At 49.4% G+C, this 15,431-nt stretch overlaps 2 protein-coding genes across 2 annotated transcripts; both read left to right on the top strand.

Annotated features, from left to right (window-relative positions):
• Positions 1-729: 729 nt before the first annotated feature.
• LOC133889266 (ABC transporter B family member 19-like) lies at positions 730-7,475 on the top strand. Its single transcript, XM_062329777.1, has 10 exons — positions 730-1,326; positions 1,454-1,508; positions 1,611-1,786; positions 1,892-2,092; positions 2,522-2,781; positions 2,884-3,200; positions 3,279-3,502; positions 3,667-4,486; positions 4,593-4,834; positions 5,861-7,475. The coding sequence occupies exons 1-10, from the start codon at positions 1,057-1,059 to the stop codon at positions 7,067-7,069; spliced, it is 3,774 nt and encodes a 1,257-aa protein (XP_062185761.1). The 5' UTR covers positions 730-1,056; the 3' UTR covers positions 7,070-7,475.
• Positions 7,476-9,736: 2,261 nt separating this feature from the next.
• LOC133889378 (pectinesterase-like) lies at positions 9,737-11,538 on the top strand. Its single transcript, XM_062329915.1, has 2 exons — positions 9,737-10,739; positions 10,844-11,538. Exons 1-2 carry the CDS (start codon positions 9,737-9,739, stop codon positions 11,536-11,538), a joined length of 1,698 nt encoding a protein of 565 aa, XP_062185899.1.
• Positions 11,539-15,431: the final 3,893 nt, after the last annotated feature.

Genomic DNA, 15,431 nt, shown 5'->3' with positions numbered 1-15,431 from the left:
GACCATACCATACACACCTGTTCCGCCGTTCACGCTGCGCACATATTCAAGGCTCCGTATACCGCCAGCGACCTTTGTACAGCAGGCATGTGGGCCCACATTTTTCGGCCCCACAGCCCAGCCGCAGCGGTACGAGACACACTCCAATGCGACCGTACACGTACAGTGGTTTTTTTTACATTTTGATATTTAATATATATATATATATATATATTCTGCTAATAGACTCTGGAAAAATAAATTCAAAAATAATTTTTTTTCACTGCACCATAATATTTGAGGTCGTGGTCAAATGGCGATAACCTTTGACACCGTGCTAGCAATTTTTTATTTCAGATTTGAAAGATTATACATGATAATTATCACGATATCAATTATTATGGTATCGTGCTATTTAACTATGACATCAAATATCATAATATCTTAAAAATTATCTTTTTTTAACATTATTTCCTCATAGGTCATGCATAGAAAAAGTTCTTAAAAAGATCAAAATTAAAAATTCCGCACACGTACATGGGTTCTATACTTCTAGAGTACGAATACCCTACATCCTACTCGTACTGACACGTAGCCCCCGAAATGGCAGCGAGCCGCGTGCTCTGCCAATAATGAATTTTTTGCATCTCCCATGCTGCTACGCTCACCGCACAAGGCAAGCACACCGCCCGGGAAACCACCGATACAGTCCAGGGCTCGGAGCGATTTGATGCCGAGGCGTGCGTGACCTGACCCCTCGAGCGCAACCTCAACTCGCTGCTACTCCTCCTCACTTCCCTCTCCCTCAAAGGAAACAAATTCTAGAACCAGATTTAAAAAAACGCAAAAGCGTTTTTAAGCACGCCAAGTGCCCCGGCCAAAACAATCCGCGCACTGCGACAGTGGTGCTCGGCTGCAGTATAAGATCAAGGCGAGCGGCGCCGGGAACTGCTCGAGGGGAGGAAGAGTAGGAGCGGCTTTTTAGTTTTGAGTCCACGCTTCTGTGTGTTCTTAGGTCCAATGCGAAGGCCGTGAGGGCGCTCTTGTGTCGTCAGGGAAAGCCGGGGAGGCGTGGCAATGGCGGAGGAGGCGACGAAAGCGGAGGCGGGGAGCTGCAGCGGCGGAGGGTGCGAGGCGGTGAAGAAGCGGCCGGAGCAGAGCGTGGCGTTCCACGAGTTGTTTAGCTTCGCGGACCCGCTGGACTGGCTGCTCATGGCGGCGGGGAGCGCCGGCGCGGTGGTGCACGGCGCCGCCATGCCGGTGTTCTTCCTCCTCTTCGGCGAGCTCGTCAACGGCTTCGGCAAGAACCAACACAATCTCCGCCGCATGACGGACGAGGTGTCCAAGGTACGTATTCATTCGCGGCATCATGCCGGCTTGAAAATCTCTCGTCTTTATGCTTGCTATTTCCTTCTCCCGCTGTGAGATTACTAAACACTGATTCTTTAGTCTGTGCTTTCTTTGTGCGCTCCAGTACTCGCTCTACTTCGTCTACCTCGGCCTCGTGGTCTGTGCCTCGTCGTACTTGGGTTGGTGCCTCCCCATGCTCGGCTTACGCGCCTCTCAGCGCTCGTTCTTGCCGGCCAGTGTTGCGGCGTCGTGGCCTTAGCCTGTGCTCCGTTTTCGTGCAGAGATTGCGTGCTGGATGTACACGGGCGAGCGCCAGGTGGGTGCGCTGCGGCGGCGGTACCTGGAGGCCGTGCTGCGGCAGGACGTGGGCTTCTTCGACACCGACGCGCGCACCGGCGACGTCGTCTTCAGCGTCTCCACCGACACTCTCCTCGTTCAGGACGCCATCGGCGAGAAGGTGACCAGCCCACTCATTATCCTGCCCCTCCACTACAGGTGGCTCATGGCTCCGGCGTGCCTAAAGATCTGACGACCGTGACGAACGGAAATGGAATGGATGCAGGTCGGCAACTTCATCCACTACCTCGCGACGTTCCTCGCCGGGCTGGTCGTCGGGTTCGTCTCGGCCTGGCGGCTCGCGCTGCTCAGCATCGCCGTCATCCCGGGTATCGCCTTCGCCGGCGGGCTGTACGCGTACACGCTCACCGGTCTCACTTCCAAGAGCCGGGACTCGTACGCCAATGCCGGAATCATAGCCGAGCAGGTACCATCTCCCTTCTCCCAAGTCCCAACCACTGATACGGGCACGGAGCACGTACTATTTCTGGAAATTCCTTTCCATTCCTACAAATCAAGATGGCTGGGTGGGGAAGGGAACTGTGGGAGTGTGGGCTCTAGCTCGGGTCGGTCAAAGAGTCCAATGCAGCGCGGTAGCTGGGCACATGGCTTCAATATGATGTCGTTTTGGATCCTTTCAAGCTTCCTTGTTAGATCCGATCGGCATTTTTCGATGGATGATCTAACGTTTCATGTCGTTTTGCACTTTTCCTTGGGATAGCTCTTGCCACCCATGCTGTACTTGACCACCTGGTTTTTGGGTGACAAGCTCAAATGTAGGAAAGATTATATCCTGCCCCTTTTTGATGTAAATTTGTGAGTAATTTTGATGCCAAAGTTTCAACCTTCTGCGTAGGCCATCGCCCAGGTGAGGACGGTCTACTCCTATGTGGGGGAGACCAAGGCCCTGAACTCCTACTCGGAGGCGATTCAGAACACCCTGAAGCTGGGGTACAAGGCCGGGATGGCCAAAGGGCTTGGCATTGGCTGCACCTACGGAATTGCTTGTATGTCATGGGCGCTGGTGTTCTGGTACGCGGGCGTGTTCATCCGGAACCGGCAGACGGATGGTGGGAAGGCCTTCACGGCGATTTTCTCGGCGATCGTCGGCGGCCTGTCAGTGCTCTGAACCGTTCTTCAGCTTACGCTGCTGTTCTGCAGCTGCACTATTCCTGTGAGAAAAATATGACCAATGCGTGACTTTTTTAATGATCGCAGGAGCCTGGGGCAGTCGTTCTCGAATCTTGGAGCATTCAGCAAAGGGAAGATTGCTGGTTACAAGCTGTTGGAGGTGATAAGGCAGAGGCCGACGATAGTTCAGGACACAGCGGACGGGAGGTGCCTTGATGAAGTTCATGGCAATATCGAGTTCAAGGAAGTGTCCTTCAGCTACCCTTCCCGCCCGGACGTCATGATTTTCCGTGAATTTTCGCTCTTCTTTCCTGCTGGCAAAACTGCAGCGGTCGTCGGTGGCAGTGGGTCTGGAAAGAGCACTGTTGTTGCTCTCATCGAGCGGTTTTATGATCCTAATCAGGGTAAGCAAATGAATTGTACACCTGATGTTGATGTCATTCTGCTTAGGTTTTAGTAAGTGACCATAGTTGTTGCTGCAGGGCAAGTTTTGCTGGATAATGTGGACATCAAGACGCTGCAATTGAAGTGGCTCAGAGATCAGATTGGTTTGGTGAATCAGGAACCTGCACTTTTTGCAACTACAATTCTTGAGAATATTCTTTATGGCAAGCCTGATGCCACGATGGCTGAGGTTGAGGCTGCGGCTACTTCAGCCAATGCCCATAGCTTCATTGCTCTTCTTCCTAATGGCTACAACACTCATGTGGGTTCTACTTCTACTTCTACTTATATTTTGTACTGGCTTATAACACTATGTTTTGATTTACTTGCAATTTTCCCTCAAAGCACACTTGCAACTCTTTTATTCATGGTAACTTATACAAACTTCTTGAATGGAAGTGACCAATCCCCTTTTGTGAAACGCAGGTGGGAGAGAGGGGACTTCAGCTCTCTGGTGGTCAGAAGCAACGTATTGCCATCGCTCGTGCAATGCTGAAGAATCCAAAGATTCTGCTTCTAGATGAGGCCACCAGTGCGCTCGATGCTGGTTCAGAGAGTATTGTTCAAGAAGCCCTTGACCGCTTGATGGTTGGAAGGACAACTGTTGTGGTTGCGCACAGGTTATCAACCATAAGGTGTGTTGACATGATCGCCGTGATCCAGCAAGGTCAGGTTGTTGAGACCGGTACTCATGATGAGCTCCTTGCCAAAGGAAGCTCAGGAGCTTATGCCACGCTCATTAGATTCCAAGAGACAGCCAGAAACCGTGCATGCCCATCAACCCGCAAGTCCCGGTCATCCCGCTTGAGCAATTCCCTGTCCACTCGTTCATTGAGCCTCAGGTCAGGAAGTTTGAGGAATTTGAGCTACTCATACAGCACGGGTGCAGATGGCCGCATTGAGATGGTTTCCAATGCCGACAATGACCGAAAGTACCCAGCACCAAAGGGTTACTTCTTCAAACTCCTTAAGCTGAATGCACCAGAGTGGCCCTACACCATACTGGGTGCTATCGGGTCCATCCTGTCTGGGTTTATCGGCCCGACGTTTGCTATTGTGATGAGCAACATGATCGAAGTGTTCTATTACCGGAACCCCAACAAAATGGAGAGGAAGACCAGGGAGTACGTGTTCATTTACATTGGCACCGGACTGTATGCTGTTGTTGCATACCTCGTTCAGCATTACTTCTTCAGCATCATGGGTGAAAACCTGACCACCAGGGTGCGGAGGATGATGCTTGCCGGTATGAATTCACAAGTTGCCTTAACATGTTCCCCCTCTCGCCAGCTTTGTACAATGCGCATTACTTGATATTTGATAACCTGAGGTTGTCTCAAACTTCTTTGCAGTGATCTTGAGGAATGATGTTGGATGGTTCGATCAGGAGGAGAACAATTCAAGCCTTGTGGCAGCACGCCTTTCCACTGACGCTGCAGATGTGAAGTCGGCCATAGCTGAGCGGATTTCGGTCATGCTGCAGAACATGACCTCCCTCCTTGTGTCCTTCGTGGTGGGCTTCATTATTGAATGGCGGGTCGCCCTTCTCATCCTGGTCACCTTCCCTCTCCTCGTCCTCGCGAACTTTGCCCAGGTAAAACAATGCAACACCACTTACTCGCATTTACCGTCAGTAATCTTAGCTGGATTTGGTGAATTGACCTAGCTATTTCCTCCCAAACTAAGTGCTTTGCACAATGATCTCACCTGCGCGGGGCTCAGGCAGCCGTTGCAGCTTGCCGAATCAGTTCGAGACAAGAGGGCACCATTGAATTCATGGGCACGTCATGGTAGGATCCGTGGCCCATGCCGCTACTGCCGCAACTGGCCTGAATTACTGTGCGAGGCATGTGAGCCCACTGGCAAGCTTGCTCCTCTCTGCCCCTTCTTTAATCCTCGCAAGAAGATGACGCCCTTCCCGGCCATGGCTTATCCGCAAGTGCCCGTAAATAACTATTACGAAGCTCCCGATAGCGTTTAGGCCCTGCGCCATTTATCGCCGGAAGCTGCTGATTGCTGCTCGAAATGTGCATTTTAGAGTGATGAAACAAAGCACGGCGTGGGCGCGGCCATGGATAGGGTTTTCGCCTGTGGTCCCGTCCTCGGCCTGCGAGGCTGCGGCAGTGTCTGTTGCACGGCCGCCTTGTGCACGGGAATCTGGGGGCTTTGCTTTGCTCCACGGGGGGCAGCGGCTTTACGATCGCAGTCTCGCACATGGCGCTCTTGCAGGCTCTGCGCCGTCTGCGGCCGTGTCCTGTTGCCGTGATCGCGTCGTGTCCGCGAGGACAGTGTCGCGCAGAACGCCGCGCCAGCCAGCCTCACGTTTTCGCGCCACAGGGCCATACAGACCCCCGTGGCTTCTTGCTAGCAATAATTTCCTGCGGTGATTCGTAAAGATTGCATGACGCATGCTCGGTGTGCACGAGACAGTTCGCTTTCAGTGGCCATGGTCCATGGCCCGCCAGCTCTTTCAGACAACGGCACTACTCACTACTCACTAGTACAACCTTTTTAAGGCGTGCACTTCGCATGTGTGTTCTACGTTGAAATGATTACGTGACGTGGAGCTTTGTGAATGTCGAGCGGCGATGACTGACACTAATGATTTGTCTGGTGGCAGCAACTGTCCATGAAGGGCTTCGCGGGCGACACCGCCAAGGCGCACGCCAAGACGAGCATGATCGCCGGGGAGGGCGTCAGCAACATCCGCACCGTGGCGGCCTTCAACGCGCAGGACAAGATCCTGTCCCTCTTCTGCAGCGAGCTTCGCGTCCCGCAGATGCACAGCCTGCGCCGCAGCCAGATCTCAGGGGCGCTCTTCGGCCTCTCGCAGCTCTCGCTGTACGCCTCCGAGGCGCTCATCCTCTGGTTCGGCGCGCACCTCGTCCGCTCCCACGTATCCACCTTCTCCAAGGTCATCAAGGTCTTCGTCGTGCTCGTCATCACCGCCAACTCCGTCGCCGAGACCGTCAGCCTCGCGCCGGAGATCGTCCGTGGCGGCGAGTCCATCCGGTCCGTGTTCTCCATCCTCAACAACAGGACGCGCATCGACCCGGATGAGCCGGACGCCGAGCAGGTGGAGTCGATCCGTGGCGAGATTGACTTCCGCCATGTCGACTTCGCGTACCCGACGCGTCCCGACGTGATGGTCTTCAAGGACTTCAGCCTGAGGATCCGAGCTGGACAGAGCCAGGCGCTCGTTGGAGCGAGCGGGTCAGGGAAGAGCACTGTCATTGCTCTCATCGAGCGTTTCTACGACCCCATCGCCGGTAAGGTTATGATCGACGGCAAGGACATCCGGAGGCTCAACTTGAAGTCTCTGCGCCTCAAGATCGGCCTGGTGCAGCAGGAGCCCGTGCTGTTCGCCACCAGCATCCTGGAGAACATCGCCTACGGCAAGGACGGCGCGACGGAGGAGGAGGTCATCGAGGCCGCCAAGGTGGCCAACGTGCATGGCTTCGTCAGCGCGCTCCCGGACGGGTACAAGACCCCTGTCGGCGAGCGCGGGGTGCAGCTCTCGGGCGGCCAGAAGCAGCGCATCGCCATCGCGCGCACGGTGCTCAAGGACCCCGCCGTGCTCCTGCTGGACGAAGCGACGAGCGCCCTGGACGCCGAGTCCGAGTGCGTGCTGCAGGAGGCGCTGGAGCGCATCATGAAGGGCCGCACCGCGGTGCTGGTCGCGCACAGGCTGTCGACGATCCGGGGCGTGGACTCGATCGCCGTGGTGCAGGACGGGCGCGTGGTGGAGCAGGGCAGCCACGGGGACCTCGTGTCGCGTCCCGACGGCGCGTACTCGCGGCTGCTGCAGCTGCAGCTACACCATGGTTGATCTGCTTAGCCTTTAGCGTCTCTAGCTCCGGCGCGACGGGTGTAGATACCGAGGGCGGTGTTAGGCGAGGTGAGCCCTGCGACACTCCGATGAGCAACAGAAATGTGTTGTAGTGTGGTATGGCCCAGCCTGGCCCGAAGAAGTGCTTTTTTTTCTTCCCTCTGTAACGATCAGGATTATGAAGAAAAGTTTCGCTGTATTGTGCTTGCACTAATGGCAGCTCTGGAAATTTTATAACACCCCAATTCCCACGACGAAATATTTGATCTCCTTGGCTGCTTCTGCTTCAAATCGATGGAAACCATGAGCTCTCACCACTGTAATTAGCCTCCTGTCTGAATAAACAAACTAGGAAACCGAAAGTAACCCAAAGTAAAGAGAGTACTATTCAACATGCACACAGATGAAGACAGACGATCATGAGGAAACTCAGATTGTGCAGAAAGTTACACATCAAGAAGGATAAAGTTTACCTCAGATATTGTAGAGAAGGGCGGCAGCTGGCCGGCTGCCAACAACAGAGCCACAGCGAGCATCGCCAATGCCCACAAGTCAGGGGTTCGGCCTTGCCGACGTTGCCGCCGCCGCCGCCATCCCTACCGGACGAGACAGTTTCAGCGGGCGAAGCATCACTTTGGGCCATATATTTGGTAGGCTGGCCCATACAAAAATAGAGCAGTCACAAGGAAAGCCCATTACTGACCCTCTCATCACATGCCTACCCGAAGACCGCATCTACTCTGCTAGAGCGGACATATTCCTCCCGGCGTTCTTCATGGCGCAGACTATCTTGCTTGAACGGTGTTACTACATTATTGAGATTCTTTTTTTCCCCAAAAAAGGTTGAGATTATTTTTCGCATTAGTATAGTTATATATCTATCATTCCTTCGCACTAGTTATGTTGCGAACCAGTCACGAGTGATGTACTTGACACATTATAAAGAAACTAGCGACAATTGGATGGTAAAAAAAGAAGAGAAGGAAGGGGAAAAATGATGCCCGAATCTGGTACGGCCTCGGCAGAAATAAGCAGTTATAGCAGTAGTAGTCAAGTGGTTGGACTGGATTAAAAGCAGGTCATTTCAACTGCTGAAAGCTACCGATGGGGCGCTCGAAATCTCTATAAAAAAGGCCGCAAGGTGGCCGGGGTTATGGGTATAGAGAGCTACAGGCCACAGCCACCTCAAGGAGCGGAGGAAGGAAGCTTTCAGAAAAGATGGCGTTGCTTCTTCCTCTTCTCGCCCTCTCGCTGCTCTTCGCAGTGGCCACTCCTATCAGGGACATCACCTATGCTTGCTCGTCAGAAGTAAAGGGTACTGCTCCTAGCCTTTGTTAATCTTGCCGATTATTTCTTGTTATGTATGCCATTAGTTAGTGAACAAGATGCAAACCAAGGTGAAAGAAAATTTGAATTCTATCAGGTTTACTTTGAGAACAAAATTAATTTGATGATATGTAATATGCGTATGTCAATATAGTGCATGAAGAAGGTATGGGCATGGAGCATACCAATCAGCAAGATGCAAACCAAGGTGAAAGTGGTACGCGAGTTTTGGATCTGTCAGGTTAACTTTGAGAACAAAATTAATTTGATGATATGTAATATGCTGATGTCAATATAGTAACGGCCAAGAAGAAGGCATGGGCATGGAGCATACCAATCAGGCGAGTTGCAAACCAAGTGGTAGTGGTCCACGAGTTGTAGCCTCAGCAATTGGTGACAAAATTTTGGATCTGTGTCCGTACTTGTCGATCGAACTCCAAAATTTGGGTCTGCGTGTATTGTTCTGGTCTTTCGTGATACCATATTTATTGTCATGATAAGCTATTGATGATGAATCTATTAAGGATACGAAGATGCCTATAATATTTAAATATCTATCTGCTTTCTGACATAAAGTTTTGGAGACCAATCCGACCTGTGCTTTCGGTTCAATTTCCAATTGGTATATCCAATCCGAGCCGTGCTTTCTGACGTTTTCGGTTCAATTTCCAATTCGTATCTCCAATCCGAACCGTCCTTCTTTCTGACGTAAAGTTATACATGGTGTAGATATTTTTCATTTTCTTCGATTAATGTGGGAATTTGTAGTCCTTGAGGATTAACGTGGAGGCTCCTTTTTTTTTCTTCCCCGTATACTAAGATAATAGATTTTGTTAGCCATGGTTAACACTTTGAGCTGTGAGCTAAAAGCTTGGCTCCTATACAAATGGTTCTCACTTGTCAGGTGTTGGATGGACTACACATGTATGCTTTTCACTCTGTAGTATTGTATACACTATACAGGACCATAGGTTGATTTCTAATCATAATGCCGTTGTCCCCCAAAAGGAGAATAACCTATTTTAGAAAACTACTAGACAATGGTCAGCAAAGAAACAGATAAGAAGCACCCAAAAATGCACAAACCCAGAATCAATCCCATTGACCAGGGCCAAAGACCCCAAAGATTCAGGCTGTGCAGCACGACAGCTGATAATTTTTTCCCCAAATAGACGATGCACTTCTACAGGTCAAAAAAATAACGACCGCCAACGAACACGGCTGGCCACTCAAGCAACGGCCACACCATCCACGTCCGTGCGCAACCATTTCGTTCCCAAGGTCATCCCTGAGGCTATAAATTGGCTTCCTCTCCGATGCCATGACAACCTTGCGGCCAAGATGGCACAGAAGTTTCTCCTGGGCGGCCTGTCGGCGATCCTCGTTGTCGCGGTCGTCGTCGGCGTGGTCGCCACCGTGACCCGCTCTGGCAACAAGGCCGGCGACAACTTCACCGTCCCAGGGGAGGCCAACCTGGCCACCTCCGGCAAGTCCGTCAAGTCCCTGTGCGCTCCCACGCTGTACAAGGAGTCGTGCGAGAAGACGCTCACCCAGGCCGCCAATGGCACCGAGAACCCGCGCGAGGTCTTCCATTCGGTCGCCAAGGTGGCGCTCGAGTCAGTCAAGTCGGCGTACGAGAGGTCCCAGACCATCGGCGAGGGCAAGTCGAGCGACCCCATGACGGAGAGCGCGCGCGAAGACTGCAAGAAGCTCCTCGACGACTCGGTCGACGACCTCAAGGGCATGGTCGAGATGGCCGGTGGCGACGTCAAGGTTCTCTTCAGCCGCTCCGACGACCTCGAGCACTGGCTCACCGGCGTCATGACATTCATCGACACCTGCGCCGACGGCTTCACCGACGAGAAGCTCAAGGCCGACATGCAGCACGTGCTGCGCAACGCCACCGAGCTTAGCAGTAACGCGCTCGCCATCACCAACAGCCTCGGCGCCATCTTCAAGAAGCTCGACCTCGACATGTTCAAGAAGGACTCGCGCCGCCGCCTCCTGTCTGAGCAGGACGAACAGGGCTGGCCCGTGTGGATGCGGTCGCCGGAAAGGAAACTGCTGGCCTCAGGCGACCGCAACCGTCCACAGCCAAACGCGGTTGTGGCCAAGGACGGCACCGGCCAATTCAAGTCCATCCAGGAGGCCGTGAACGCCATGCCCAAGGGCCACCAGGGAAGGTACGTCATCTACGTCAAGGCCGGCCTCTACGACGAGATCGTCATGATCCCCAAGGACAAGGTCAACATCTTCATGTACGGCGATGGGCCTAAGCGCAGCCGCGTCACCGGCCGCAAGAGCTTCGCCGACGGCATCACCACCATGAAGACCGCCACCTTCTGTGAGCGACCGATTCTTACACCCTCCAACTCTTCTTTACCACTTACACGAATGCACACGTATGTGACAACTGTTTCACTTCGTTTGATTGGGTTTAATTCGCAGCCATTGAGGCGTCCGGGTTCATCTGCAAGAACATGGGGTTCCACAACACGGCCGGCGCGGAGAGGCACCAGGCGGTGGCGCTCCGCGTGCAGGGCGACCTCGCGGCGTTCTACAACTGCCGGTTTGACGCGTTCCAGGACACGCTGTACGTGCACGCCCGGCGCCAGTTCTTCCGCAACTGCGTCATCTCCGGCACCATCGACTTCATCTTCGGCAACTCGGCCGCCGTTTTCCAGAACTGCCTCATCATCACGCGGCGGCCCATGGACAACCAGCAGAACTCGGTGACCGCGCACGGGCGCACAGACCCCAACATGAAGTCCGGGCTCGTCATCCAGAACTGCCGCCTCGTGCCGGACCAGAAACTCTTCCCCGACCGCTTCAAGATCCCCTCCTACCTCGGCCGCCCGTGGAAGGAGTACTCGCGCCTCGTCATCATGGAGAGCACCATAGCCGATTTCATCAAGCCCGAAGGGTACATGCCCTGGGACCGTGACTTCGCGCTCAAGACGCTCTACTACGCGGAGTACAACAACCGCGGCCCCGGTGCCGGCACCAGCAAGAGGGTCAACTGGCCTGGGTTCCGTGTCATCGGCCGGAACGAGGCCCAGCAGTTCACCGCCGGGCCGTTCATCGACGGCGCGACGTGGCTCAAGTTCACCGGCACGCCGCACATCCTTGGTTTCAAGTTATAAGGCCGCATGGCGTGCAGGATCAGACGCACAAGCATGGATGCATGTACGTGCATGATGGCATGCAGCGCACGAGAGTGAGGTGGCATGTGTGTGTGTGTGTCAATGTACAATGACTGGGACATGCAAGATACGTACCTGAGATGTCGATGGAGGGCATACAAACGTTTGTACTTTTACCACTTCTCTTTTTTTTTTTTTCTGTTTCCTTTTGGTGTTCCTGGAGTTTTCTCTTGGGGAAATTCATGTGTAAACGAAACGTCTTTTGGAGCATGATTGTTGTGACATTGACTAATGCATATTGTATTTCTCAAAAGTCCACTAATTGTGCTATTGCTGGGTGGATGACCAATAGATCATTTCCAGTATTGGCCTTTTCTTGTTTGTGTAAATTTTTCAAGCAAAAGGGGGAGAAGCTTCCATTTTTGTGTGGATGTACAATTTAGCTTTGCGAGACAACACATGTATGGCTACAACGAGATTGACCAAACCATCTCCATGCATGCATACGCTTTTGCTAATTGCAACCTTCTCCATTTGCATCGATTGCTAAGGTGATTGTGAGTGTTGCAGTAATGACTGCTTGTCGGTCGGCTTGATAGGTGCCACGTGAGCTCGAGGAAATGCTTGTAGCTGATGAATCTTTCCTTCTTTTTTTTTTTGAGAGGGAGCTGATGAAGCTTTCGATGAGGATGGGAGGTGTTCTCCTGGATGCAGCTGCCGTGCATATCTTCCGGCATGGCGAGGAGGGACGCTTTGACTAATAGAGGAGTAATACTCCCTCTCTTCAGAAATAATAGGTGGATTTATTTTAAGCTCGGTCTTTGACGTTGAATTTTGATTAAGATTTTCTCACAAAATATATCGTTTATATTTATAAAACATATATAATGTGAAATTATTTTAAATTATAAACCTAGTTGTATAATTTATATACACTAGATATTCTTATAATTTAATTAAATATTAATCAACGTTCATAAAACTTGATTTTTTCAAAAAAAAATACGTTTACTGTATCTGAACGAAGGGAGTATTAGTTTCTATTCGGTCAACATGCCTGCAGCCTGCTTACTTGCTCACCCTACTGCTAGTCTCTCTCTCTCCCTCTCTCTCTATACATACATACATACATACATACATACATACATACATATATACATATACATATATATATACATATACATATATACATATATACATATATATATATACATATATATATATATACATATATATATATATACATACATATATATATATACATACATATATATATATATACATACATATATATATATATACATACATATATATATATACATATATACATATATACATATATACATATATGTATACATATATATATATGTATACATATATACATATGTATACATATATACATATGTATACATATATACATATGTATACATATATACATATGTATACATATATACATATGTATACATATATATATATATATATATATATATATATATATATATATATATATATATATATATATATATATATATATATTGAGCATCATTGGATTCAAACAATTTTGAACATGCAAGTCATTGTTAAATCCGAGGAACACTGACGGCGGTCAGCACTCAACCTGAACGAAGGCATCAGCATGGCCACTTCTGCAATTACAGGTTTTCAAGGTTGCGGTCACGGACCAGGCTACCTTGCTGCAATGCACATTTGCAGTGTTGAGTTGATTTTGCAACAAGCTACCATTTTCCCATCCTTGCTCACAGGGACTCTGGAATAGGGCAAGAAAGCGACGACGTGGATATTGTCGTTCTATCTTTGCAACATGATGAGGGAAACCCTCCAGATCTGGTGTGAAGAGCAGAGGACAGGGTTGGTAGCTTGGGTGATGGATGAAGGCGGTGGCAGCCGACCGACTGAAGTGCGACAGGGGATGTACGAGGAAGACGATGGGGGCTGCTGGAGTACTCATGAGATCCAGAGGTCCATCGAATCTGGCAGCATCAAGGAGGTTGACGATGATGGGGCGCATTGATGAACGCAATGACAACATGATCACCATCGAGCTCACTAACCTAGGGGTCGGTAACGAGTGCGACGCTGACAAGGTCGGCAGCAAGCTTGACAACGACAAGGCCATGGACAAGCATGACGATGACGGCGAGAAAGATGACTGAGGGGAGGCACCGGAGCTATTGCGCCTTCGACTTTATTCCCACCACAAGGGCAACTTCTATTGTGCCTTCGACTTTATTCCCACCATAAGGGCAACTTCTCCACATAGGAACTCAACTTATACCTAATATTACCAATATTATACAGATCAAGGATAATGTTTGGTCTCCACTCCTGGCTACCCACGAGGTTGCTAGAGAAGGAGGAGGACCGACTGTTGGCGATAGGGAAAGCCTAGGGGAGGGGCACGTGCTTGAGTATGTACTCTTGAGAGTGATTGCATTGCGATGTATTGGTAGACAAACACAATAGATTCAAACTCATTCTTTATTGATATATATACATGCTCAAGAGGTGTCCGTTCGGGAGACATCCCTCCCGAACGAATGTCTATAGACAAATGGACAAGAACAACCATCGGGCAGTTGCTCGATGTGCAACTGCTTGGTGGTTGCCTTGATGTGTATCATTTGTTTTCTAACACTCTCACTTGATCGAGTCCATGTACATATAATCTTGAAAGCTCCTCCAAAAACCCTGTGGGAAAAGTATGAGGAGAGTAGTAGTGATATACTGTTAAAACTCTTTTTAAATCCAGTGAGAAAATAAGGAGAAAATGATACAACATATACTGATTATTGACTCTTTGTAAACTCATATAAGAAAACCTTTTAAAAGGAAAAACCCATAAGCGATTTTAGAGAACAATAGGTATGTCTTATATACCTCCTTTAAAAACCCCGGTAGGAAAAATAGGAGATATGACATATGTCCATGTGTAGATATTGTCTCATTAAAAATCAGTTATGAGAAACTTTGTAAGTAAAACTCATAGAGTAAAAAGAGTACAATATGATATATCAAAGATTAAAATTCAAGAGGAGACTCTCCTGATCCTTGTAAATCTCGAAGTCGTCACATACCAATACCATAAACATATTTTTAGAATACGGAAGTTGGTAAAGACTTAGTGAATAAATCAGTGAGATTATCACATAATTTAGTTTACAAGATTTCTATCTCCCTATTATTTTGCAATTCATGAGGATAGAACAATTTAGGGGCAATATGTTTGGTTATATTGCTCTTTATGTAACATGTTTGCATTTGAGCAATATATACAGAATAATCTTCATAGATAATGTTTGGTGATCCAATGGAACAAATACCACATGATTGTTGTATGTGGTTGATGATTCTGCAAAGCCATACGTATTCACGTGATGCTTTATGTAATGCAATTATTTCAGAATGATTTGTGGATGTAACCACTAGAGACTGTGTTTGAAGACTTCCATGAAATGGTTGTTCCACCATATAAGAACACGAAACCTGTCTGTGATCTAGTACTATGGGGATCTGATAAGTAGCTAACGTCACTGTATCCAATTATATTCATATCTTGTTTTCTTTTAAAGAAAAGACCAAGATCTATAGTGCCTTGGAGATATCAAAAGATATTCTTGACTCCCGCCCAATGATGTTTAGTTAGGACAGCGCTATGCCTAGTTAGTAAGTTCACTGCAAATGCGATATTAGGCATGGTGCAATTTGGAAGATACATAAGTGCTCAAATGGCACTAAGATATGGAACCTCAGGTCCAACTATCGCTTCTCCTTCCTTCCGTGGGCTAAATTGATCTTTGTCCATATCAAGAGATCGAACAACCATAAGAGTCTTGGATGGATATGATTTATCCATATTGAATTTCTCTAATATT

The sequence above is a fragment of the Phragmites australis genome, chromosome 13, assembly GCF_958298935.1.
Source record: "Phragmites australis chromosome 13, lpPhrAust1.1, whole genome shotgun sequence".
NCBI classification, from domain to species: Eukaryota; Viridiplantae; Streptophyta; class Magnoliopsida; order Poales; family Poaceae; genus Phragmites; species Phragmites australis.
Note: the sequence above shows the minus strand (reverse complement) of the source record. Positions and strands in the feature narration are given on the sequence as shown.

Excerpts from the sequence above, each read along its gene's own strand:
- LOC133889266 (XM_062329777.1), top strand. The coding sequence starts at position 1,057 with ATGGCGGAGGAGGCGACGAAAGCGGAGGCGGGGAGCTGCAGCGGCGGA. Across the intron at positions 1,509-1,610 it reads CTGTGCCTCGTCGTACTTGG|AGATTGCGTGCTGGATGTAC; the intron begins GTTGGTGCCTCC and ends GTTTTCGTGCAG. Across the intron at positions 2,093-2,521 it reads CCGGAATCATAGCCGAGCAG|GCCATCGCCCAGGTGAGGAC; the intron begins GTACCATCTCCC and ends CCTTCTGCGTAG.
- LOC133889378 (XM_062329915.1), top strand. The coding sequence starts at position 9,737 with ATGGCACAGAAGTTTCTCCTGGGCGGCCTGTCGGCGATCCTCGTTGTC. Across the intron at positions 10,740-10,843 it reads CATGAAGACCGCCACCTTCT|CCATTGAGGCGTCCGGGTTC; the intron begins GTGAGCGACCGA and ends TTTAATTCGCAG.